This window comes from Curcuma longa, chromosome 4 (assembly GCF_044706935.1).
Source record: "Curcuma longa cultivar G26 ecotype Majalengka, Jawa Barat chromosome 4, ITB_CL_G26_1.1, whole genome shotgun sequence".
Taxonomy (NCBI): domain Eukaryota; kingdom Viridiplantae; phylum Streptophyta; class Magnoliopsida; order Zingiberales; family Zingiberaceae; genus Curcuma; species Curcuma longa.
In genome coordinates, this window is record NC_133864.1 from 2,037,255 (window position 1) to 2,063,169 (window position 25,915).

The window sequence follows — 25,915 nt, forward strand, 5'->3', positions numbered from 1 at the left end:
ATCCATGGTCTCTTGCTAAACATAGTTTTTCGTCCTTGCAATTCATTCTTGGAGCACTGTCACTAGCCAATAACCACTTCCTTTAATTTCAAATAGTAACTTAACTCATCGTTGCTCAAATCAATATTTCCTTTGATTTCAGACTTTGAAATTAAGTTTAGGAAACCAGAATTCAATCAGATTTCCATGAGGCTGATGGGGTAAGGTATCCAGGAGTCTTGTGTTAATAACGGACAAGGTCGAACATTTGTAGAAAAGAGATCAAGGATCAATAAAAATGGGAGGGTTGTATCAATTTCAACTTGTAGATGCTGATTAAATCCAGCAAGTATGATCTGTTTGTGTTGCTGAAAAACTAAGCTATAGACAGAAGAGAAACTATTATGTGTCAGAGCTTATGGAGCTTTCTGATCATAGCTAGGCTAAGGGGAGGTTCAGGCCATTACAGCACCAAGTGGTATTGCAATCCACACAAGGAACTACATGATTTTGTCCTAGATTAACATTAATTTAATGTTGTATTAATATTGATTAATGTTGATTAATTGTTAATGTTGTATTGGTGTTGATTAATGTTGATTAATTATTAATGTTGTATTGATGTTCGATTGTGATGGGGTTAATGTGGTATTGATGGTGATTAATTTGTTAATGTTGTTTGTGTTGACGGTCCCGTTGACGGTTTTAAGGAAATTACATTGAATGCAAACTTCAACTCTCTATTTCGAGGACTCACAGTGACTTAGACTCGAGGACTCAGACTCAGCAACTCGAACTCGAGGACTCAGACTCAGCGACTCAGACTTAGTGATTCAGACTTGAGGACTCGAACTCAGACTCGACAACTCAAACTCAGGGACTCAGACTCGAGGACTCTCAAGCTATGTGGAACCATATGAGGATCCTTAGGAAAAAGACTGACTACATTTTGCCACTTGAATACATTTTTTCTACTTGCTCAATTGTAGGTGAAACGACTTACTACAGTCGACGTTTTGATCTGGGTGAGTAAAGACAATAAATTGTTGGGTCCCCAAGGATGTCTGTATCTCCACAATGGCATGATATTGTCCACTTTGGGCCTAAGCCCTCATGGCTTTGTGTATGGATCTGAACCGGTTCAGTCGGTTTAGGTTTTGGGTTTTATTTTTCTTGATTTTCGGCTGTGAGAAATCAAAAGAAAACCTAGGGTTTAATTATAAAACCTAACGTTTAATTAAAAGAGAGGTAATCTTTGTCACAACAGATTCCCGTCACAAATTTGTGATGAGAATCTGGACCGTTCGATTTTAAAATAGAAGATTAAATCCAGGTCATCGCAATCATCCATTCAATCTACGGTCTGGATTTAATCTTAACTTTAAAATCGAACGGTCCAGATTCCCGTCACAAAATTTGTGACGAGAATCTATTGTGACAAGTAGCTTTATTTTAATTAAAAACACGGTTGACTCCTCGTTAATAAAGGATCGTGCGATCTCTGTTTCGTGGCGCACTGTTCTTCTTCCTCGCGGGGAACGCCGCCGTCCACGCCCCTTCCGCGTGAGGGTGGTGCCGGATCTGAGGCTTGATGTCGTCGGACTGGAGTGCTTCCGCCGCCGACCACCCTTACCGCGCGTGGAGGTGGAGAAGAAGCCGCAGCATCTCTCGGGTTTTGACTCCCTGTTGTCACGCGAGAACGCCTCCGGCCGCTGTGCGTGGAGAAGAAGAAACAGCCGTGCGTGGAGAAGAAGGAGCTTCGCCGACCGCTGCCTGGACGCTTGGCTGGTGATCGGAATTTCGCGTTGCCGCACCTCGGTTGGTGGCCGATTCTTGCGTCGCCGCATGCTCAAATGGTAGCTGGTCTTCGCGTCGCAGTTCACCCGAAAAGCAAGGATCGAAAGCCACAGCCGATGCTTTCTCCCTGGCAAATAGCCGCTTGTTATTACGACTCTCGATTTCCGGAATAAGACTACTCTCGATTCGATCATCATCGATCATTGGTTAGTACCGAAGAAGATGACGCGACTCGTGACTTCCGAAGCCGTCCAGACGGGAGCTTGGCATGGATCAACAGTAGAGGCGGGACTCGGACGAGGATCGCTCGATTGATTCAATATGGCTCAACATCGTCATCGCGAGGTACACGTTTAGAATAATTTTATTCTGCAAATTTAATTATGTAAGTAGAATAATTTTATTCTAAAAAAATTTTAATTTCATGTCATGCCTTGTACATTGTTTATTTCCTATCTAGCATGCGTGTGTTGTATGATAATTAGTTTTAATTATTGTTTTATTTCTGTTGCGCATGTTTACGAAACGTGTAGACACGCGTATTATACCGGGACAATCCTAACACTAAGTAGTTCATCATTCTTCTCAGTAATTTGAAATTATTAGCTCAGGTCATCTTGATAGATAAGTTGGAATTGAAATACTCTAATTTTTAATTCAGTATATTCCTATAATATATTTGACAAAGATTGTCCAATATTAACATCCTCCCTCGACACAGTGCATTGGTAAGATGTCCAGCGGTCTCTTCGACAGCTAAGGTTCGATTCTCATGCAGGGCAATTACGCTCGTGATGCTTGAAAATCTAGACAAAATCAATTGCTGGGTGAGAAACTGCTTCACTTCTAGATATACTCGGTGGATGAATCAGGAGAAAGGTCATCCATCTTTGAGACCGAAGTCCCATATATCCGAATTACTAAAAAATCATGAATCTTTGAAAGGACTGTATATATGTTTGTGGTTAAACATGTTGGAGGTGATATTCAGTATAGATATTATCACTCCTAGTAAATAAGAGAGTATATTAACATGATCAATTAAATTAATGACCATTTTAAGAAATCTATATATAGTAAAAACCAATTGAGAAGGATTTTAAGTTGTGTTCTTTTAAATAGATCAAATAACTCTTGTAAATATATTACTAGGAGAACTCCTTTTTAAATTTGAAAAAAAAATAATTTTTTATTTTTTTACAATTTATATATATGAGAATATATATTACACTAGATTTTAACGTGAAATATAAAATTATATTAGATAAAAATAAAAATTAGGTTGCATTTGATTTTTTATAGGTTGATTAAAGTATTATATATATATATATATATATATATATATATAATTGTTTTAAAAAGACATTTGACATACTATTGAAAAATATATATTAGGGGTTATTAATAACTCAATTAGTCTAATACATGTGTCTCAATAAATTTATATAAGGTTTGATCAAAACTATTATATATGTTATAAATTTAAAAATATACATTAAAAATCATCAAGATGATTTATTTAAAAAAAAAATTAAAGAGCAACATGATATAAACTCATTATAATTGTTTAAAATTGTTTACATTAGAATTTTATTATGTTTTTATAAAATACTAAATGTTAAAGTTGATAGAAAGTGAATTATAAATTAAAAATATGATATTTTTTTATTAAAAATAATAATCCTCTCATCTATCTATAAAATTATTATATGTTTATTTTTAAATCGGTTGATCAATTCAAAAATACATACATATATTTATAATTAAACTTTATATACATAGATATATATTTTAAATTTATAAATTCATATATTAGCTCTGATAAAATTAAGCACATGTAATAAATTAAAATAAGGCAAACCGTCCATGGAATTTCCATGTCCACTATTTTTCATGTCGAATCAACTCCGACGCCCGGAACCCGCGAACCCTGATCGCCGATATGAAGACCCCGATCGGTGATGCGAAGGAACAAGGGCGGAATCAGGCGTGTTGCAATGGCGGTCGCTGGAGACATGGCGGCTCCATTGCGGTCGCCGTGCTTGTTCTGCCAGATAGCTCGGGGCTCCACCTCCGCTGATCTCCTATTCGCCGTCGGTGTCTCCCTCTTCCTTTCGTCAATGGTTTTACTCTGTCGTTTCATTTCAGATTATCTTTCATTTACAGGACGAGATGGTGAGCGCCTTCCGTGATATTAGACCCGCCGCCTTCAGGTGGTTTTTTTCTCCCTTCAACTTATTTAGCGCTTCTCTTATGGACACTGGCAAGTTTTTTTTTCCCCTCCTCGTGTGAAATCTATTCAAAGATCCGAGATTTGGTAAAGTAGCAGGATTTATGATAATGTTGATTTTAGACGCAACCTTTCTATATGAAACTTCTGATGGGATGGTTTCCTCATAGGTATATTCGTACTAATGAAACTGTTGTAATAGCCTTAAACTGCTCCAAATTCAAAAACAAATAGTTGTATGAATTCCCTGGATCTTTTGCAAACTTAAAACAATTTAGGGCTATGTAACAACTTTAAAAATTGCAGCATGGTCTTAAACTGTTGTAAATCTACAAATATGCACGCCTACGACTTCGATAGACCATCTAGATTTGAGATCTACATTTCTTTTCAACATTAGAGTCGTTAGGGTCAAGTGACTTTTTTGTTCAAAACTGCTACGAGACTGCTCTAATTCTAAAAATATATGCACCTACAAGTTCAATAAACTCTCTGGAATATATGAATGAGTTCCCTTGACCCTCTTGAGTTGAGATCTACATTTAGAAACAAAATTCCTATATGACACTAAACTCCTCTAAATTTTGAAACAAAGAGTTCTATAAATTCATTGGATCCTCTAGAGTGGATGTATAATCTCATTTTCTAATTTAGAGCACTTTAAGTTCATGTAACAATTTTAAACAAAACTTATAGACGATCTTTAATTGATCGAAATACAAAAACAAACAATCCAAATTCTTATGAGTTTTTGCACCCCTCAAGATGTAAAATTCACTACTACTTTTCGGTGTTGGACAAGTTTCAAAACTACTACATGACCCTAAACTGCTATAAGTTTAAAAACAAACAATGTCTTATGAGTTCCTTGGACCCTCTAAGAGTATAAGTAGGACTTGCTTTTTCAATTTAGAGCATGATAGTTTTGAATAAAATTGGCATATGATCCTAAATTATTCTTATGAGTTGAATACACTCTTTGGAGTCAAGATCTACGTTTTCCCCCCAATTTTAGAACAGTTTAGTTTAGGGTCATGTAACAATTTTGTTCTAACTTCTTTCTACTGCCCTTCCACTCTTATATTTTCTTTGTTCATACCACTATTACCATTACAAATCTCTAGTGATTTACACACATGATGAATGATATGATTTGTGTTCATATAGTGATGGATAGATATTATGTGAGCATATAAGTGTTGAGATATAGTTTTGGTTTCTCATATATAGAATTATCCATGTTGAACAACAACAACAATAACCAAGTTTTTATCCCGCTAAGTGGGGTTAACTATATAGATCTTTCTACGCAGTTGGGTTCAATCCCCTACTATATCCTCATTTATATTTAAATAAATTTTATCATGTTTTATCATTAATAACTAAGTCTTCTTTAGTCTCCTTTTTCATTGATTAATGTGCGTATTTATCATGGTCTCACATCACCTAACTGAGATATTTATTAGTAACACAAGTACATGTCCATATTATTTTAAATGAGTCTCTTAGAGTATCCTTCAATAGGTGCAATATCAATTTTTTCTCTAATATTCTCATTTCTTATCCTGTCCATCCTAATATGTCCACATATCTACTTTGACATCCTCATCTCTACGACTTATATTTTGCTCGTGTTCTAATATTCAACTTCATATAAAATAATAATTCTGACTGTTGTTTTGTAAAACTTTCTTTTAAACTTTAAAGATACTTTACGATCATAAAAAACATCAAACATTTGTCATTTTAATCATCCTGCTTATATCTTATGTGAAACATCTCTATCAATTCCTTAATTCTTTTGCAAAAATGATTCTAAGGATTTAAAACTTTCAGTTATAGGGAACTCATCATCTCCTATTTTAATAATTATCTTGCTACGTCTACTACTATTAAGCTTAAATTCCATATATTCTATCTATACTTTGCTAAACCTAAAATGTTTAACTTTCAATATCTCTTGCCAAGATTTAATCTTAGCATTGACTCACGTGCTTCATCAACTTAGACAATGCCATCTACAAACAATATGCAACATGGTAACATGTTTTGTTGTGCCTAGTGACATCATCTATAACTAGTGTAAAAATATATAGAATTAGAGTTTATCCTTAATGTAACTTTATTTTTATAGAGGAAACACTTTGGTTAATCAGCCTGGAGAGTCTTCATTATTGTTATTACATTTATATATATATCTTTAATTATTTTAATATATGTTATGTTAACACCTTTCTTTTTTTAGAATTCTTCATATAATTTCTCTCGGGACTCTCATAAGTTTTTGGACCAATAAATATCATGTGTAAGTCTTCACGGAGGCCTCCATGAGTTCTCTTCCGCTTCGCAACTTTGTTGGTGGCAAAAGAGTATCGGTGCTGGTTTCGGGCAGCACAGATTGGTACCCCAATCCTTGGTGGCTACAAATGACCACATATAAGCAGTTGAAAAAAAAATCCAATGAACTGGTTTAGACTGAACTAAATTGTCTTAATATCTGAAGTTATCCTTTTTGGGTATTTACAACTTGTGAATAGGAACTTGAATATAGTTTTTGTATGTGATACATACATTCCATATCAATTATATGTGTTACTCTTATGTTTCATCTTCTATATTGTTGTTGGTTAATATGGATTCTTATAGTTCATGTGTTTGGCATCGTATGATTGACATATCTTTTATGCAGAAGTATAAATTTGATGTGTTGAATAATATATTTGATAAGTATATTGGTTTTGTTATTAATATAAATATACAGGATACTCTCTGATTATGCTTTTGTCTTGTCAGGTTAAATTGTTTATAACTTCATTTCTAGATGTTTATATTTGTTACGTTTTATTTCCACCTTACACATTGATTTTTTGCTCTAGGCATTATCTGGTTATACCTGTTAAGCACATACCCACAGTCAAACATCTCCATCGAAGTACAGAAGACCATCATTTAGGTTCGACTCTTGGTTTATAACATAAAGATGCCAGCAAGAAAATGGAACTCTTTCTCAAAATATTATTCGTTAATGGATGTTCAGCATCAAGGAAAATGCCAGAACTTTTAATAAATTATTGCTTTGCAGTCAATCACATGCTGAATGTGGGAAAAACCCTTTTGGAAAGAGATGCACCTCAATCCAATTACAGGTATTATCTGAAAGTTCTGTATTTTTCTTTGTTTTGTGTTGCAATACTTTCTTTAATTAACTTCAATGGTCAGTGTGATGTCCAAGTGAGGTTGGTTCTCTTTTACCTTTCGAAAAATAACAATAAAAGAGAAGAAAGCAGTTAGACACCATGAGAATCATTAACAATACATAGGCGTAAGTTGTGGGCATGTTTGTTTAAATTTGAATGGTTCAGGGAGAGTTTATATTAAAGAGTGGACGTCTGAGCTACTCATGAGCAAAAATATGTATGAGTTATTATGTAATTTTGAGACATGCACTACGATTTGTGTATAGTTCAAAAATATGTATGAGTTATTATGTAATTTTGAGACATGCACTATGATTTGTGTATAGTGAATGTGAGGCTTTGTGCAATGATATCTTTTTTCCCATGATAAAACCTCATAAGAATGGCAAACTACAACTTGGGTAATTTGGAAACTTCCTCATCCTTGTTGTTAAGCAAGGGAAGACTTCCAACTTACTCCACATTGGAGCCTCATTCGCTAGACCACCATAGTCATTTAACTTCACTATACTCTTGTTCATGCACAAAGTTATGAGAAGGAAACAACTGAGAGAACTATCACACAATTGTAGCAATAAAGGTGGAATCCATCACCCTAGCAGCCCCACACGGTCAGTTCTACAATCATCTGTGAAGAGGTAAATCGAGAAATTGTAGTTGATCACTATCGAAGAGAACTATCACACAAGATTTCGTTGGACATGAGTGTTCATTAACAGTTCGCTTCCAAATGATTGAAATCTAATTGATCATTGACTCTATACATGTTCTAGTGATGATGTGTATCTGCTTTCTTTAAGGTGGTAAGGTTATAATTCTAGAGTTGGATCATAATATTCCCATTTACATTTAGCAACCAATTTCCTAGCCAGTAAATGGGAGACTGATCATTAGAATTTTGGAAATAGCAATATAAAAGTGGATCTACCTAATAGGAAATTTCCCGGTCTTGATTTTCTAGATTTGGGAAGATGCATTGTTGCCCTCGGGGCATGATTGAATTGGTTAGTGTGGGATAGATTTGTTGAAGTGGGCAAGGGTCGAATCTCGACGAATCCAAGACAATGTCCTCCTCCACAGTGGCCAACTGCAATTTTTCGATTTACCTCCTCGTAGATGGTCATAGGGCCGACCGTGTGAAGTCGCTAGGGTGGCGGATTCCATCTTTTACTGAAGAAGGGAAGATGCATTGTTAGGGTTACCGTTACAAACAAATACAAAGTTAGATCCATGTTGGATCTCACCTGAATCAACTCATTTATCCCCACTAGTATGGTTAAAAAAGGGTAAGAAATTGAGTGGTTGTCAATGTTGGGTAGCACTCTGATTCCATGATATAAATGCTAATAAACTATCAATACGACTGTTTCCCTATTAAAGATGTCAAATCTTTGAGTTTTTCATGTAATGTGAACTCACCTATTGACCAACCGGAGAGCAAATTTGCACAAGTTAGAATTGTTCATGGTTCTCCATTGCTGTTTTTGCAGATTTGGTTTCCATCAACCACCATTTTATAGTGTTGATCATCTCCATCTTCACTGTTTAGCACTGCCATTTATACCGAGGTATAGTTACAAAATGTATTGCTTACAGCAGTCTTCAATACTTCTCAGGCTCTGTGGACTATAACTTAAAGGTTCTTTCATTCTCATTAACAGTTGGAAACGTGTGAAATATTCTTCATTGGGTCGTTTTGGTTTTATCGAGGCCGATAAATTGTTGGCCAAGATCAGGCCTTTGTCAGAATTGCCCTCACAGTTGTGACATTAAAAGTAAACCGGAGGACATTATTTATCAGTGAATAAGGGAGAGGAGATCATTATAATTCTGGTGGTCTGTTCTCTCAGATTGTACTACACAAGGTGCGCTCATTGTTTTTAATAATAGTTCATGATTTTTCATGCAAAAATTTGGTGTTCTATTTTTCATTAATTGTGTTGATTATTTTTACCTATTTACTTAAGTTGATATTAGTTGGTTGGTGTGCCCATTTAATTGCACGGAGAGGGAATAAAATTTATTAATTTTAATATCCAAAAGTTTTTTTTTTACAGTTTTTATTTTGACTTTTTCCCTCCCTGGTATAAAAGCAAGGTTATTTGGATTACTTTTATGTTAATCAAATAGAGGACTCAGGAAACAATAACAATACTATGATCAAGCTAATAAATTATTTAATTTGTAAATCACAAATGGAGGATTTTCTTTGTTATTTTAATTAATGAAAATATTCTTTTGGGTGATGAAGGTAAACCGGAGAATATCTCTTACAAAGATTGGGAAAAACTAAATGGAAAGACTAGACAATGGGTGGATAAGAACTATATCTAGACATGTAAATTATTTACTAATCAATAAAAAATAATAAAATTGTCATTATTTCAGCAGCAGTGTATACTTTTCCCTCATTCATCTGTTCAACTTGTTGGTGTTGTGGTCCTTCCCACGTGGATATAATTGGATTCACTATTTTAAAATAAAGATAAAAAAGTTAATTAGAGCTGTGTATCTTATATACCCACAAAGCCCTGGAAAAGATACGAGAAAAATGAGAGAAATAACAAAAAGGAGGGATAGAATTGACAAGAGAAAGAAAAAGTTGGAATTTTTAAAGTAAAATGCAAAATTTGATGCTGAATCTTCTTTTACTCTTCATCATATTTTTGTATGTTGGTCAAACTCGATGCAAAAGTTAGAATTTTTGGTCGAATAGTTGTTGATTGTTAGCCTCTAGAATTGTTAGAGAAGAAGACTTCGTGCAGTCATTATTTTTAATAGGGAGTGCGTGGAGAATTTCCCATGTAAAAAATTTGATGTTTTATTTTTAGTTGATTGGGTCGATTATTTTTACATATTTATTTGATATTAATTGGCTTATGTGTCCATTAAATTGCACAAAGAGTGTGAAAAAGAAAGAATTTATATGTTTTGCCGAATTATTTTTTGAAATCCAAAAGATTTTCGATAGATTATTGGCTTTCTTTAATATGTGGTATCGAAGCTTGGATTACTTTTCTTGTGTTAATTAAATATAGGACTCAAGAAACAATAATAATAATACTATGATCAAGTTACAATTATAAATTATTTAATTTGTAAGTCACGAATGGAGAATCTGTTTTGTTATTTTAATTGCGAAATTGTTTTTTGGACGATGAAGGCCAACCGAAGAATGTGTCTTATAAGGGTTGGGAAAAAATAAACGGAAAGGCAGTTGGAAAGATTAGACAATGGGTGGATGATGACACATATTAATAGGCTGTATTATCGTTGTTATACCTTGACTTGTAAATTATTTTCTTATCAATAAAAATTAATAAACTCGTCGAAAAAAATTTACATGGATGCCCTATTTTGCTTTATTTTCTTGTTATGTCTCAGTAGCGTATCATTTTCCTTCGTTCATTTAGAAATAAAACTAAAAATAATTAGGATAGTTAATTTTATATACTCATAAAGTCCTAGAAAAGAGATATAGAAAAAGGGTGAAAGGACAAAAAGAGAGATGATAAAAATAAAGATAGAAAAAACTGTAAGAAAGAAAGAAAGTTTTTTTTTCCTCAAGTGAAAAACATAAGATAAGATTTGATGAAGATTCTTCTTCTTTTCATCAATTTTTGGTTAAGTTGTTGGTAGTGATCTAAGTTAGATTTAATCAATTTGGATTGTCCAATTTCCTCCTTTATTGTTAGTATTTTAGTGAGATCTAAATTTTTTTTTAATTCGAGGAAATTTGTTAAAATTCATCTCTCTCACTCTTTTTTTTTTTATATATTAGGTAGACGGTCTTCTTTTTGATTCGCCTATTCGGATAAATTCAAAGTATAATTTATGTATATCCAGAAGTCAATTTTAGAATATTTGTTTTTAGTGAGATTTAAACTCTAGTCCTCTTAATCGTTCATCTGAGAATGTTACCTTGTACCACATCCATGTGGGCTTAAAATTCATCTCTTTTGGTTGAGTAAATGATGGTTGTTATCTTTGAGAATTGTTGTTAAAGAAAACTTGGCTTATCTATCATTTTTAATACGGGAGTTTTTGAATGGGATAAAACTCATGGGTTTTTTCCTCCACATTGGTGAATTTTTCATGTAAAAATTTTGTGTATTATTATTTATTTTGTTAAATTGCTTTTGAACATCCAAAAGGCGTTCTATATATTTATGACTTTTTTTTGATAAGTAGTATTAAAGCAAGATTATCTGAGATTACTTTTGTGTTAATCAAATAGAGGACAGAGAACAATAGCAATACTATGTTCAAGTTAACAACTATAAATTATTTAACTTTGAAAATCTTGAATGGAGGATTTGCTTTTTTTTTAATTATGAAATTCTCTTTTGGGTGATAAATGCAAACCAAGAATGTTTTACAAACATTGGGAAAAAAACTTAATGGAAAGGTAGTTGGAAAAATTAGATAATGGGTGGATAATTATAATTTGCTCAATCAATAAAAATAATAAAATTGTCAATTTCACATGGATGCCTTAATTTGCATCATTTCTGCCACGTTTTTTCTTGTTATGTTTCAACATATCCTTTTCTCTTATTCATCAATTCAGCTTATTGTTGTGTCGTGTTGGTGTAATCATACTCCAACTAGGCTTGCTCGAGAATCTTGATCTTTAAGCAACATAATTGAGTAAAGTGTTTAAGTTATATTAGTATGTCAAAAGTGGAAGAACTTCAAGCGAGTGAAAATTGACTCAACACTTGGAAGACATGAAGTTTAACAAATATTGATAAGTGTGAAGTCCAACAAGTGTTGACAAGTAAATAAAATTCTAGAGAGTCAAGATTGATATAAAATTTGGCAAGTGAAAGTCTTAGCTAATCTTGGTGGACTTTACGTTGGACAAGTGGAAGTCCTAACAGATCAAAGTTGACATAAGACTAGACAAGTGCTTGTGAGTTGAGGGTGTGATGTGAGCAAGGCTTCTTGACAAGTTAAAATCCCAGAGGCAAGGCCTTTTGGTAAGTGGATGTCTCAGAGGCAAGGATTCTTTGCAAGTTGAAGTCTTATAGGTAAGACATTTTGGCAAATGAAAGTCTTGGTAGGTTAAGATTAATCAATATTAGACATTTAAGGAACTCTAGAAGATAAAAATCTCTTAGCATGAAAAGTCCCGGAGGCAAAGCCTTTGGTAGGACAAAGAAGTCCTAGAAGAGTGGTCTTTTAGCATGAAAGTCTAAGTGAGATAAGAGTCTACGAGTGACTTGTAATATGAGTTTTGGGTAGACTTGACTCAGACGAGGATTCAACCTTATAATTGGTCAAAGTCGGTGATTTAGTTTACTAAAAGTTGGATTTAGTTAATTCATGGTTGAGTTAACTAAGGATAGTTTGCCAACCAATAAAATTTTTCTCTTCATAGGCCAATTGACTAAAGCAAGATCATTCAATTTTAGTTGACTCAATTTTAGTCAACTCAATGATTGAGTCGACTAGATAGTCGACTTAAATTGATTTGTTAGTGAACAGAATATTTTTATTCATCAGTCAATCGACTTATGGTTAGTTTCAATTGATAGATGATACAATGGAAGTGGTATAAGAAGATCATTTATCTGACGCAATTACAATTCAACAACTAGATTACCTAGATGACATGATGCAGTTGACTAAGGTTGGTCTTGTGATGTAGAATGTTGATGAAATTAAGTCAAAAGTCACATCAACTTATCAGACAAAAAACAATAGGAAAAACAATAGGCGATTGTTGAGAACAAGAAGACTGCAAGAAGACAAATAAGAAGAGATTTTGGTGGCATTCATGAGCAATTGAATATGAAGTAAAGTGGGTAACCAGCGAAAGCAAGTCAAAAGAAGTCTAATATTGTAATTGTTAATTTATTGTATTATTCATTTGTATTTTCTTGTTCATATTTGTAAAGGTTGTAAGTGGGTTTCTATCTCTAAAAAGAATTTTAAAAGGATAAAAGACAAAAAGATTTAAGGAGTATCTCACTAACGAGCTATAGGCTCTAGAGTACGAACTCAGGATTTTGAACCATGTAAAGACTAAGTGTTAGCGTTGCTCTTCTTTGTTTGTATTTGATTTTATTTTCATTGTGTATTAATATGACTGTAGACATGAACAAGTTATTAGAAGCGATTAACTATTCATCCCCTCTTGTCTCACCATCAATCCAACACCTTCCACATGGAGATGGTGGGATTCTCTTTTAAAAATAAAGTTAAAATATTAGTATAGCATATCTTGTATATACATAAAGCCTTAGGAAAGATATTGCCTCCTCCTCATCAAGCCAAGTGAACTTCCACCTCAAAAACACTTAATCCACCTTGAGTGAGTTGATTTTATCCCCACAAAGCCTTATGGATCTTTGTCAAAGTGCATAAACTTATGGTCAAATTACATGTTGGAATAGACTATTTAACAACATGAGTTAAACCTTCGAACGAGGGACTTCTTGTCCCAAGTTGTAATTTAAGGTTAAACTCAATCTCATAGTTTTGCAAAGGTTTACAAGGGTGTAAGACAAGTGAAGTTGGGATTTCTAAGCAAATACAATCAACTGAAGGCAATTTTAGTAGACTGGAGTATTAAGTTGACTCGAGAGTCGATTAAAAAAAGGATTTAGAGAGTAGAATGTTATGTTCAAGTTATAGTAGATTGGAATTGGATTTAATTAATTTTCTAGCTAGTCGGTGGCTACATGACTTTTTTTTTTTCAATCAATTGATTGAAGGCTAGTTCAACTTACTAGAGGTGGGCAAAATAGAGTTATTGGGGATGAGTCTATAAAAATTCTTGGAGAGCTTTGAGTAGGTATGATCCGTAGCAAATAACTCTTTCATTAAAGGTCACTTGATATCTGATTTACCTGTTTTCATCTAATTATGGGAGATGAGGGATGTTTGATGTGAGCATTATCTTAGTAGCTGATAAAATTTTTTCACTGAACCAAGTCAATCGGATCCCAACTTAATCAGATAGTAAAAATTGAATATTTGAATTATTAAAAAAAATACAGAATAGTGTTGCCCGGAGACATGGACCAAATCCCACCTCACTTTGTTTGAACTTTACAACCGAGAAACACATTACAATGCCTTGTCCACAATCCAGGCTGTGATCCAAACACTTCGGGGGACTGTTCATCGTTTGATTTGATCCCTCATCCACACGCACACACACACACACACTCTCTCTCTATCAAGAGTCAGTAGCAACTACATGCATGAGCACAGAATGCCTTGTGCTTTTGTCTTGAATGAAAGTGACTCATCAATCAGGCACATCATCATTGTACTGTCACTATCCCTAGCACCATTTCTTGGACATGCATGGCTCCAATCTATAACTCAGTTGCCGGTTGTCCATGTGATGGATGAGCAAGGACAGTATTAAGCTAATCCTAAGCTAGTGAGTAATAAATAGTTGCATGGATTTGTCAGGTGTTGGGGCTGCATTCACTGAATCATTGCATGGAGACACGAGCTTCAAGTGGCAGGTCGCCAGGCAGCCACTGCCACTTGATTGACTGCATCATCGACCATGTGTGGTTGCTGAGGCATGGAGGCCTGTCTCTCGACTGCTTGGATCTAAACAGGTTTCATTGTGCAGGAAGCAAAAGCTCCACAAAGAATGAGAGCATGATTCTGTGCCCTGCAAGAACAGAAGCCAACATGGACACTTCTGCAGAAACAAAACTACACTGAAATTTGTCTACAGGAGATTGGATTAGATTAGAAGATGGCATTCTGAAATTTTGATCATTTGTAGATGAACTAGTTTTGGCAAGTGCCTAAGTAATGAGATAAATGCTTGTTGTTGTTGATAAGGGGGCCAAAATAATTGTAGATGAACTAGTTTTGGAATTTCCCACCGACCATAAGATAATGAGATAAATGCTTGCCCAGCATCCTTTGTTGCCTAAGGGGGCCAAAATAAAGCTAACACACATGTTTGTTTCAAGATAAACTGGATTAATCATTGGACCTGATAAATCTTTTGATCTTTCAAAACTGGTAGTTCTTGCAGCATTTAGGAATTTTGACAGGATTTTCCTTGAACCTTTAAAACCACAGTATCCATTCCTTATCCAGAATTAAAAATGAGGAATTTGAGGCTTTAGAATCTCAGATATAGAGAGATTATTTTTTTTCAAGGAAAATGTATCACCTTTTTAGGTGACTTACCTGGAGTCAATTGTTTGCAACAAACTCATAGTTTTGCAATGGCTGGTAGCTGAAACATCAGTTTAGTATTTCATCCCTTCACAAACTTACCAATTGATCCAAGACTTTGGACCTGAAGATCACACGATAGAATGGAGACGAGTCCGACGACTGGTTTACGCAACTCTTTCTACAAGTTAGTCATCTCAAATACAAATTAGTCAGTGTTTGCCCTTCTCTAAATGTTCACTTGACTTCATTCATATGCTGATACTCACTTCTTTCTTCCTTCTTTCATGTTTCATTTCTTCATTAAATAAAGAGTTCAGTATTGCGACTATCTAATCTTTCTAACAAAGTATTTTCCTCCTTAGCAATGAATTCTTATGAGCTACTAACTACAATGATAGGACACAAAACAGTAACCTTAGTGTATCATGTCTTAAAAGATTTCCCAATAGAATAATGAGAATTAAGATGTAAACATCAGCAGAAGACAACAACATTAACATCAAAAGAGATTACAGATCCTAATGAAGTATGAGTAACTAACTAAGAGCCAGGTTTCTTTTATAGGTTTACCAGAATAAGGTACAAGGACAACATGCCTGTAGCTGGTAGTTCTTCAGCACCTCCAAGCCGACACAGACACGAGCTCCTTCTGCTGCCAGTAGAGTAAAAGTGAAGCGTGGCGCTTGTCGACATGAAATCCTCTAACAGGCACCCTCTTTAGAAGGCATTCGGCCTGTGTCTTCGTAAACTCGCTGAATTGTATGGGTACAAAACCAGTGGCAGTGAAGTATGTTTGCCAAGGGAGAATTTTGTTGGCAATTCGGTGTCGTCCAAGAACACACTTCTCTATCCTTGGCTGTAGAAGGAATTTCTCAATGTTGCTAACCACATCTTGGTCGGTTCCAGATGCGTCAATGGATTCGATAAGCGCCATGGAAGATTGAAAAGCATGGACAAAATGCTGAAAGAACGACAGGTCGGCCCTCTCGCACCCTTGGTCGATTGAAACGACAATCTTCGGGGAGAGCTGCTTCACCAGATGAAGAAGAGCCATGAAGGAGAGGTTTCCAGAGCCTACAGGGAGGTTCACAGCAACTGCTTCCCCATTGATCCCGAGTAGCTGCGAGGGATCGAATGAATCGAGGCTACAGACGTTAAACTCGAACGGAATCTTAAGGTCACTTGCTAAATTAGTGAGGCTGTGCTGGACAAGGCAGAGCTCCAAGTGGTTGTAGGAGGAGAGTGACAAGACGACTGTGATTTTGAGCAGCCGCACCGGACTTGCAGCGGAGGAATGCCTTTGGGCCAGTTCCTGCATGAAGGAAGACCATTGCCCGCCATATCCGATATCAAAGTCGACGATATGAATCCGATCGGAACCATTAAGCTCCTCGAGGAGGGCCTGGACGCAGGTGAAGCTGGAAAAGTGGATCAAAGGGGAGACCTCGGAAAATGCCTTGTAAGCACTGAGCTTGTGCACAATGTCCCATTGAGTGGCTGGAGGAGAAGTCGAAGGGAGAGCAGAATTAAGTCCATTAGAGAGGATCAGCTTCAATGCCTCCTTGAAGTAAAAAGCACAGCGGATTAGAGGTTTCCCTGAGGGAGAGGGAAGCTGGTGATTGAGCCGCGCCAATATCCCCTGCGCGCCGACTGAATTGCCGGCCTCCACCATCTTGGCAGCCTCAAACAGTAGGTTGGCCAATGACTGCTGTTGCTGCTGCTGGCCGGTTGGCGGCGCCGGTGGCTTCGCCAACATTTGCCGGAGATGAGGAAGAGGAAAGCTCGGGGTTTCCTTCTGCATCTGCTGCGGCGGCTGCTGCAGTTGAGGCAGCGGTTGGTGGCGTTTGGGCTGGATGGAGAAGAAGAGTTGCGGTAGCTGCTGGAACTCCCCTTGTCCGGCATCGAGGGAGAAAGGCGACGAACTCAGGTTGGTTGATGGCCGGTTGGCGTCCTCCAGACAGAGATCTGGCAATAGAGAGCGCGGCACCGAGAGGGAGTTGCTGGCCGTCGCCATAGGGAAGAACAGAGCGCCGGTGGCTTTTTTGTCGGTGCTTGTTAAAGGAGGAGACGCCCAGCTGTTACTGCTCCAGGCACCGCCGGAAGTGATGCTAGAGGCTAAAGCAGAAGGACCGACGACGGAAGCCGAGGCGGAGAGCTCGTTCGTGCTCCTTCCGAGGGACTCGATCCCAAAGGCTGGGTAGAGATCACCGAACCCTAATCCACCACTAACTCCGTCAAAATCCGCCAGCTCATGGCAGAGGAGCTGCTGCTTGATCCCAGCCGCCGAGGGGCCATCGACATCGCTCATTACCCATCGGAGAAAGGCTTGCTCCCGGATGGGGTAGGCTGCGGACGCCTCCGACAGCATCGCCTGCCAGTCGTCGACTCCAAGACCACACTTTTCACCTCCGGCTACCAAGCCCATGCCCAGCCCGGGAGGAGTCGGCTGCAATTCGCCCGACCATTCCTCCTTCCCCGCCGCCTCCTTCCCCGCCGCCACTCCGACGGTGTCAAAGGAGCAGTCGCTGCCCAGGGAAGAAGACAGTGTAGCCGTGGAGGTGGGAGGGCTAGGGCTACGGTAACCAAGCACCGATCTTGGCTCCACCACGTCTTGGATCACAAACTCCGATCGCTTATCCAACCAGAAAAGAACCTGCTTTCCCTCAGACGTCGTCGCCGCTGCTTCAAAGCCCCTCTTCCCCTGGACACGAAAGGGGAAACCCCTCATCTACTGCAAGAAGCCAGATCCAAGTCCTCCCGTCTTCACTCCCACGTCAAAAAAGAACAAATTTTTGAGAGCCGAAACAGGCGAAGGTGGACGAACGAACAAGAAATCCCTACTTCGTCCCGCCTCGTCCACAAGCTAGGCCATCCATTTCAAAGAGACAACGCGGAAGCTTTCGCTGTTGTTCTTTACCCCTTCCCCTTCTATACCTTTCGTCTGCAACACCGTCTTTCCACCCGACTGGTTTGAAATCGCCGCCTTTTCTCCAAGTTTTCCCTCTGCTCGAATCCGCCTCTCAAATTTCTCTCTTTATCCTCCTCTTCCCGGACTGCAGCTGCTGTCTTCCCTGTTCCCAGTCCCACCACCGTAAAAATCCTTCCTTTTTTACGCGATTTCCTGTCCGTTTGGCGCTCTGCAATCATGCAGTCGCCCGATTCCTGCGAACCTCGCTGTGTAATTACGACGTCTTGCGGCGAGTGTTAAAAACTTTTCCGGTTTATTTGCTGGACTGATATTCGCGAGGGTGTTTTGGTCTTTTAAACCGGCACCGCTTTTTGCGCTGCTTTACGTGATTGAAAGCGCCGATAACGGCAGCCCAACCGAAACGATATATTCAACCGAAACTATATGGATGTCAATTATCCTTCTTAAAAACAAAAACTCAAAAAAATCAAAACAGCGTTTTTTTTAAGCATCATTTTTGTATTAGAAAGACCACCCATCAGTCCTGTTATAAAATGACAAAATTATTCTCAAATATATTATTCAATATTATTATACCCTTCTTATAAAATGATATAATTACTTTTAAATATATCATTCAATATTATTATATTTTATTATACGTATTACATTCATAATTAATTAATCAATTATATAAATATGGTAAATTCATATTATAATTAGTACAGTTTCATAATTGATATAATATGTAATTATATGATAATTATAGCAGTTATGAAATTATAATAGTTATAACTATGATAATAATTATAAAATTATAATTATTAGGATTTCTTAATTATTATACCATGGATTTTTCTATTCATACAAATGATCAATCAATTTAAGATTTAATACATATGCTAGTAGATAATAATATGAAACAGTGTATATGAGGGTATAGCTATATATATTATTTGACAGAGATTGATGGGGGATGGAGTGTTTTTTTAATAAAAAATCAAAATGATAAAATTTTGTTTAAAAAAATAGTAAAAAAATATTGTAGTGTTTTAGGGATTTTTTTTTCCTACCAATAATAGGAAACAATGTAAAATTTGATAAATGACTTACGGTTTATGTTCTTCCTGGTTGGAGTAAACTTAAACTCGTAAAAATTTTAAAATAAGTAGTAGTTGAAGACCCTCTTATTCTTTTCACCGAGGGTTTTTTTTTTTGTTTTAGTTTGATATATAGTTTTGACTAACATACTATTACATGAACATTTTAGCACCAAGTATTTTGTTACGGTTTTTTAAATTTTAAAGTCATTTTATATTCTTATTTTTCTAGGTCCATATAATAATTTTGATTAAAAATTATTATATAGATCTAAAATTTTATTTTAAAAATATTTTTTTATATATTTTCTAAAACTTCAAGAGTCATTATTCACTGATAGTTCGCTATTTAAGTTCTAAAAAATCATGACTAAAATTGATATATGAATCGAAATTGATCGAATTTTTAAAAATAAATTTGTTACGTTGTTGTTATGTTCCTTGTAATCTGAGTCATTTTTTGCTCTTAATTTTTTTATTATTGTAGTAAAAAAAAGGTCATACGAGGTATTTGATCAAAACTCTTATAAGAACTTAAATTAGTCAAATTTCAAAAAAGAGTCATCTATCATGTCCATATAAGAATTTTAGTCAAAAATATTAATTATATGAGCTAAATTAGCAAAAAATGTTAGATTAGTTCCATCCAATAGTTTGTTTTTTTTATTTACTCATACATATTTTAAAAAATAATATCATATGGCTTTATTACTATAATGCTAAATGACTTTATGCTCTTCCTATTTCGTAGAAAGTTGAGAAACTTGCACATGAGAAATTTAGAAGCATTGTCTCTTATAGTTATAGAATAATTTAAAAATTAATTTGAATTTACTCTATAAGATATGAGTTAGGTAACAAATTGAATATGTTGGTGCTTATATATATTCACATTCTTTGCAAATATAGTTTAGTAATTAGTAGCCAACAAGGACCGAGCCAAAGCGGCAATGATCATATGGCGACTGCTACCGCCTTCAATTTTTTAGTATAAGAGATGTAGAGATATAAAAATGAAAGGTGAATGAGGGGTAACAACATGACCACCTCCTCCCCTCAACATAAATACACATCTTTAGACAAGAAAGACATACATGAAAGACTTAACCAAGTTTAGAAAACGATTACATGACTGGATTAAAAAAAAGAGTGGATCTGCACCTTCAGTGACCCTTTAGAGTTAGTCTCACAGATATAAAAAGAGGTAAATTCAGATATATAGGCATGAGGCGCATAGTAGGATGAATAGCAGGTTATGAGTTCATGCTAGATTCGACCCCTGACTGTTACATCAAAAATATTATATACTCACCGTCTACGCTAGATCCATGGGCAAAAAAATTAATGAGCTACCAATTAGAGTTGTTTTGAAGCTTGGTAGAAGAGAGAATGCTTGGATTGAGTCCAAACCTAATGGCAAAGTCGAAAACAAGTGCGGTAGGTGGAAGCTAATTGGCCACAACTAGAAAATCCTATATATGTTGATAGAAGTATTTGGACCAATTAAGACATGGTTACATTTCTATTTGCTTGTCATTGTTGAAGTCAGTGATTTTGATAAATTTAATCAATTTTGATCAAGTTAGTAATTTTTTTTTTAAATATAAAAATACTCGATGTATAGTATTTTTGACTAAGTTGAATCGGTTTAATTTAATATGGTGTAGCAACTATATTTTAGCTATTACAATAATGTTAGAATAAGATATTTTGGAGATGAGAAATATACTAGGGCATTATTTTGACTTTTTAAAAGCAAAAGGGAAAAAATGGACAATGAAGGCTGAGCATGATAAACAGCTAATGATGAATGTTAGAGAGAGGAACTAACAATGAAGGTTGATAAAAGAAAATTTTTGAAATAAATGAAAATAGAGAATTAATGAGGGTGATGAAACAAAATGTTTCGGGAATAATTCAAGAGGTCCTTGGTCAGACCCGAGTCCAAGTCTGGTCTCACCGCATGGGCCCAGTCTGCTGAATCTATGAACTTGGTTGGTCAAGTCACTCGCTATCGAAGTATGCTCATTCGACTATCTGCTGGACGCATCGCCCCACGCGGCCATCGCTCGCCGAATCCCCCATTCGGCAGTGACCTCGTCGAATCCCCCCATTCGGCACTGACCTCGTCGAATCCTCCCATTCGGCAGTGACCTCGCCGAATCGCCCATTCGGCAGTGGCCTCGCCGAATCTTCTCATTCGGTAGTGACCTCGCCGAATCGCTCATTCGGCAATGACCTCGCCGAATCTCCCATTCGGCAGTGGTCTCGTCGAATCCTCCCATTCGGCAGTGACCTCGCCGAATCGCTCATTCATCACTAGCCTTGCCGAATCCCCCATTCGGCAGTGGCCTCGCCGAATCGCCCATTCGGCAATGGCCTCGCCGAATCGCCCGTTCGGAAGTAGCCTCGCCGAATCGCCCGTTCGGCAATGGCCTCGCCGAATCGCCCGTTCGGAAGTAGCCTTGCCGAATCGCTCATTCGGCAGTAACCTGGCCGAACCACCCATTCGGCAGCGCACTTGCCGAATCGCTCCTCAGCTGAATGGCCCATTCAGCCCCCCTCTGGCCGAATCGGCCATGTGATCCTTTCTTCTTCATTTAGGCTGTAAAGCACTTGGACACTGGAAGCCTCGCCTCACATGATTAATAGCACCTTGGATTTTGTTCCGACGCAGTTCTCAACCGGAATACAAAATAATGAAAGGTTTAGACGATAATAGATATATAGAGGATTTTGAGATTGTTAATTTAAAGTTTTGATCAATGGAGAAAATAGAGAAGAAGAAGAGGAAAATTAAGCTACAAAGCTTATAGTTGGTGAGAATAAAAGACAATTTAAATGATGAAAGTGGTGGGGGAGAGGAAGAATATAAAGATAAACGCTAATAATAGGAAATACAAAAATGAGTTAAAAAAAAAGAAGGAAAAAAAATTAAAAGGAGCTTCAAGAAGACAATAGAAAATTAAACTATATTTCCCAAAATAAATAATAACTATATTGCTAAGCTTGGTTGATAGAAAAGATCTCACATTCATTAATAAGAAAGAGATTTGTGTTGCTAGGGAAATCTGTGAGGATGAAGATGAAATTTCAAAAAAAAATTTTGTGTGTTTTTTACCTTTTATTTTTAATTTTTTTGTTTTTATTTTGAGCACTAATATATATATATATATATATATATATATATATATTTATATATTTATATATTTTTTTATAGTACAGGTATTCAGACTTGATTAAGTCTTGGAGGTGGGCAATCCTCTTCTTGATTTGCCCATCGGATATATATGGAAACATTTATAGTAATATATTGACAGTTTATCTTCGTTGTCCCTATAAAGTCATTCCAACGTTGAAAAGGCCGGGGTTGCTCAGTATAATTTTTCTCAATATCTTTTGCAAGAAAAGGTGGAATCCGTCACCTTAGCGGCCTCACACGGTCGGCCCCACGACCACTGTGAGGAGGTAAATCGAGAAACTGTAGTTGATCACGACGCAGAAGATGGAGTCCCGATTTCTCATGTGTATCTGAATACTTTTACTATGTGTGTCATCCCGTGGATATTTTATTTCCTTTTCTTATAAGGGGTAAGAGGTGATAGTGGAGAAAGAGAGCAAATAAAATAAGGGAACAATAATAGAAAAATATAGATAAAATGAAGTAGAAAGAAAACAAATAAGACAAGGAATAATAATAGAAAAATGAAAATGAAAATGGAGTAGAAGGACCAAGGTTAAAGAAAATAAAATTAAGACGACACATAGATAAAGAAAGATAGATCAGGGATAAGAGAATAAGACATAGAATACAAAAGAAAAAAAAAGAATTAACTTCTTATTTGTATAGAAAGAATAATGAGAGAAGGCAATAAACAAATATTTAAGCTTGAATGATTCATGGATGAGGGTGGTGTTACCTCCGAGGTTACGATATAATGATAAGATATTTTTGTAGTTAATTAGATATCTACATATCAATTTATAACTATAATATATTATGAATTAATTTTCTTCAACGAAAAGACAATCTTGAAATTTTTATAAGCTTAGACTTGATCGATTATCTTTAGAATTAATCAAGACTTGATCCATTATCTTTAAAATTAATCAGTTTGAAGAATTGGGTATCTGGAATAAAAAAAAATGAGAATGGTGTTGAGGATCGTGATGAATTAAAGGGTAATTAATACTAAAATTGAATCACCACTAATACAAATTGAGAATTGCATTAAGTGAAATTTTATCAAATACATGAGATCTTAACCTCTTTATAGATGGATAACATGACTTATTCTTATAATATATTTTTTAATAAAACCCTAAAAAGATACAATTCATGATAGACCAAGACAAGCTAGACCCAGCACTATATAAAAATGCTGACAGACCATTTGATAGCTCTAAGAGAGCAAGCTGAGTTGTTGATGAACCATTTTGATAGCTCTAAGAGAGCAAGCTGAGTTCTTATAAAAATGCTGACAGACCATTTTGATAGCTCTAAGAGGGGTTTGAATTTCCTTAAACTGAGTTGTTGATGAACATTTTTGTCCATTTGTTAATTCATTCAGTGTGAAGGTGGGGGTATTGTTGTTGCTAAAGGCTAATTAGGGTTCATCTATGTTGATCTAGTCGATGGTGGTGTCAAAGTGAAGTTGATCAGTTAGAATGAGAATTGGATTGTTAGGATTCGGTTGTAACAAATAGAGTTGTGAAATTCCATTAGTTAATGTGAGTAAAATGTTGGGTTGATTATTAATCAAGGTTAGGGTTAGTTGGAAGGTTTAGACTAAACCATGAAATTAATTACTATAACTTAATACATTATTGTTGTAATAAATATTGTTTTGTCGTTTGTTGCAGGACCTTGATTTTATTGGTCCTATTACATACGGAGTTCGTATTTCTGGGGGGTTCTAGCGTTGACAGACATCTGATCAGGTGGGTACCCTGTACTTGGTCAATACAGAAGTCCTTTTTCTGTGCATGTATTGTTGCTTGTCTATCTATTCTGTTGATATCCATGTGGTATACAGAGTATTTAGTTGACACTCTTGATGATCACTGCTTGATACCTGTTGTTTGATCTTATGATGATCTATTTGATATCATGTTGATACCCTTGTGTTCAGTGGAATTTATCCAGTTAGTACTCATCTGATTCGTTGTTTATTACCTGTTGTATGATCTCCATATGATCTATCCATGGTTTGAATAATATTAGCTATGGTATCATTGACCTATGTTGACCCCTGTTGATTCCTGTTGAGCATGCTAATTGATTTTAGCTATTACATGTTGGGATGATCATCATACATCCATAACTAGTTGTAGGTGTTGTTTGTTGTTGGCTCTTACCTGACACCGTGTTGTGGTGGCACATGGGTAAGAGGTTGCACTACAGTTGGGTGCGACCAGGACTGGCTACATTGCCCTCCTGCTACACTGCCACTCCCCACTTATTTTTAGTGGTCAGTTGTTGGAGTTTGTGCAGTATGTCCTGTTGTGCGCCCCATTTCACTGCCGAAAGGAGTGACTGTGTAGACAGTGACTTGTTGTTTTTGATTGCGATGGTTGACATTACATGATTTGTTGGTAGGTTATTTTGATTGCGATGGTTGATGCATATTACATGCATTTGTTGGTAGGTTATTACATAGCTTACTTCATTCATATGCTTGTGGATTGTTGCATTTATTTGCTATGATTGTTGCACTTGTATGACATTACATACATGCTTACATGTACCTGATATCTATACCTGTTGCACAGTTTGATCTTTTCGTATCGTCTCAGTTGATATACCATGTTTGATCAGTTGATACTTTTGATACTCTGTTGATACCTGCGACCATTTATATGTTATCTTGTTTCTTCTATACATGTTTACTCAGACTTGTAAATCCTTACTGTTCCTTATGATTATCTTACATGCACGTTTCCTGTACCCACTGAGCATCTAATGCTCACTACCCAGACCCTGGGGTTACTTTGTTTCCTCCCCAGGTAGCAGATAGGTTACTTGGAGCTTGGAGATCCGGCCGGCTGCTACCATCTCACTTCAGAAGATTTTCTTTAGTATGGTTGTATTTTCTTTCGGTTATGACTTTGTATTTTCCGTTGGATTTGTGATGTGGACATGGGATGTGGTGTGATGGATTTAGACTTGTTATCGGATGTTGATTCGGATTTTGATATCTCCGTTTAGTATGTGGTGTTTTTGTTGCATATTTGGTTATTCGTGCATGGGTTAATTGTTGTATGGCCGTGTAGGCCTTATTGTACATCTGTTGAGTGTTTCTGTGTTGATTATTGGACGTGTTGTCCTTACTCCAGCCGTCTGTGGTTGCGTATGCATGTATGTATTAGGGGAATTGTCACAGTTACTGGGGAGATGCTGTCGAAATTTTTCGGACAGCCTCCCGGGCCGTGACACATGTTTCAACCTTACCAAATTGAATTCTTTTTTTTTTCTAGTATTCAATTGACGTCAACCTACTAAGACTTTCTTTGCTCAACATCTGCCAATCTTGATCTG

The 25,915-nt window shown here is 36.2% G+C and overlaps 3 protein-coding genes across 3 annotated transcripts in view; 1 reads left to right on the top strand and 2 right to left on the bottom strand.

Moving 5' to 3' along the window:
* The window catches only part of LOC141826353 (uncharacterized), a 5,543-nt gene extending 3,570 nt beyond the window's left edge, over nt 1-1,973 (bottom strand). The window contains exon 1 of the mRNA XM_074713593.1: nt 1,497-1,973. Coding sequence (XP_074569694.1) covers nt 1,497-1,973 — 477 coding nt within the window. The remainder of the gene's footprint in view (nt 1-1,496) is intronic.
* A 2,001-nt stretch (nt 1,974-3,974) lies between these two features.
* Nucleotides 3,975-9,102, top strand: LOC141827767 (bifunctional adenosine 5'-phosphosulfate phosphorylase/adenylylsulfatase HINT4-like; the record flags this gene model as incomplete). The annotated part of the gene is given in 5 exon segments (XM_074715089.1): nt 3,975-3,989; nt 6,883-6,959; nt 7,089-7,152; nt 8,694-8,771; nt 8,865-9,102. Coding segments are annotated over 5 exon segments (340 nt in total), but the record flags the coding sequence as incomplete, so codon positions are not given.
* Nucleotides 9,103-14,228: 5,126 nt separating this feature from the next.
* Nucleotides 14,229-18,537, bottom strand: LOC141827766 (protein NODULATION SIGNALING PATHWAY 2-like). The gene is made up of 2 exons (XM_074715088.1): nt 15,940-18,537; nt 14,229-14,845 (listed from the first exon to the last, which is right to left on the bottom strand). The coding sequence occupies exon 1, from the start codon at nt 18,095-18,097 to the stop codon at nt 15,983-15,985; it is 2,115 nt and encodes a 704-aa protein (XP_074571189.1). The 5' UTR covers nt 18,098-18,537; the 3' UTR covers nt 14,229-14,845; nt 15,940-15,982.
* Between the last annotated feature and the right edge of the window lie 7,378 nt (nt 18,538-25,915).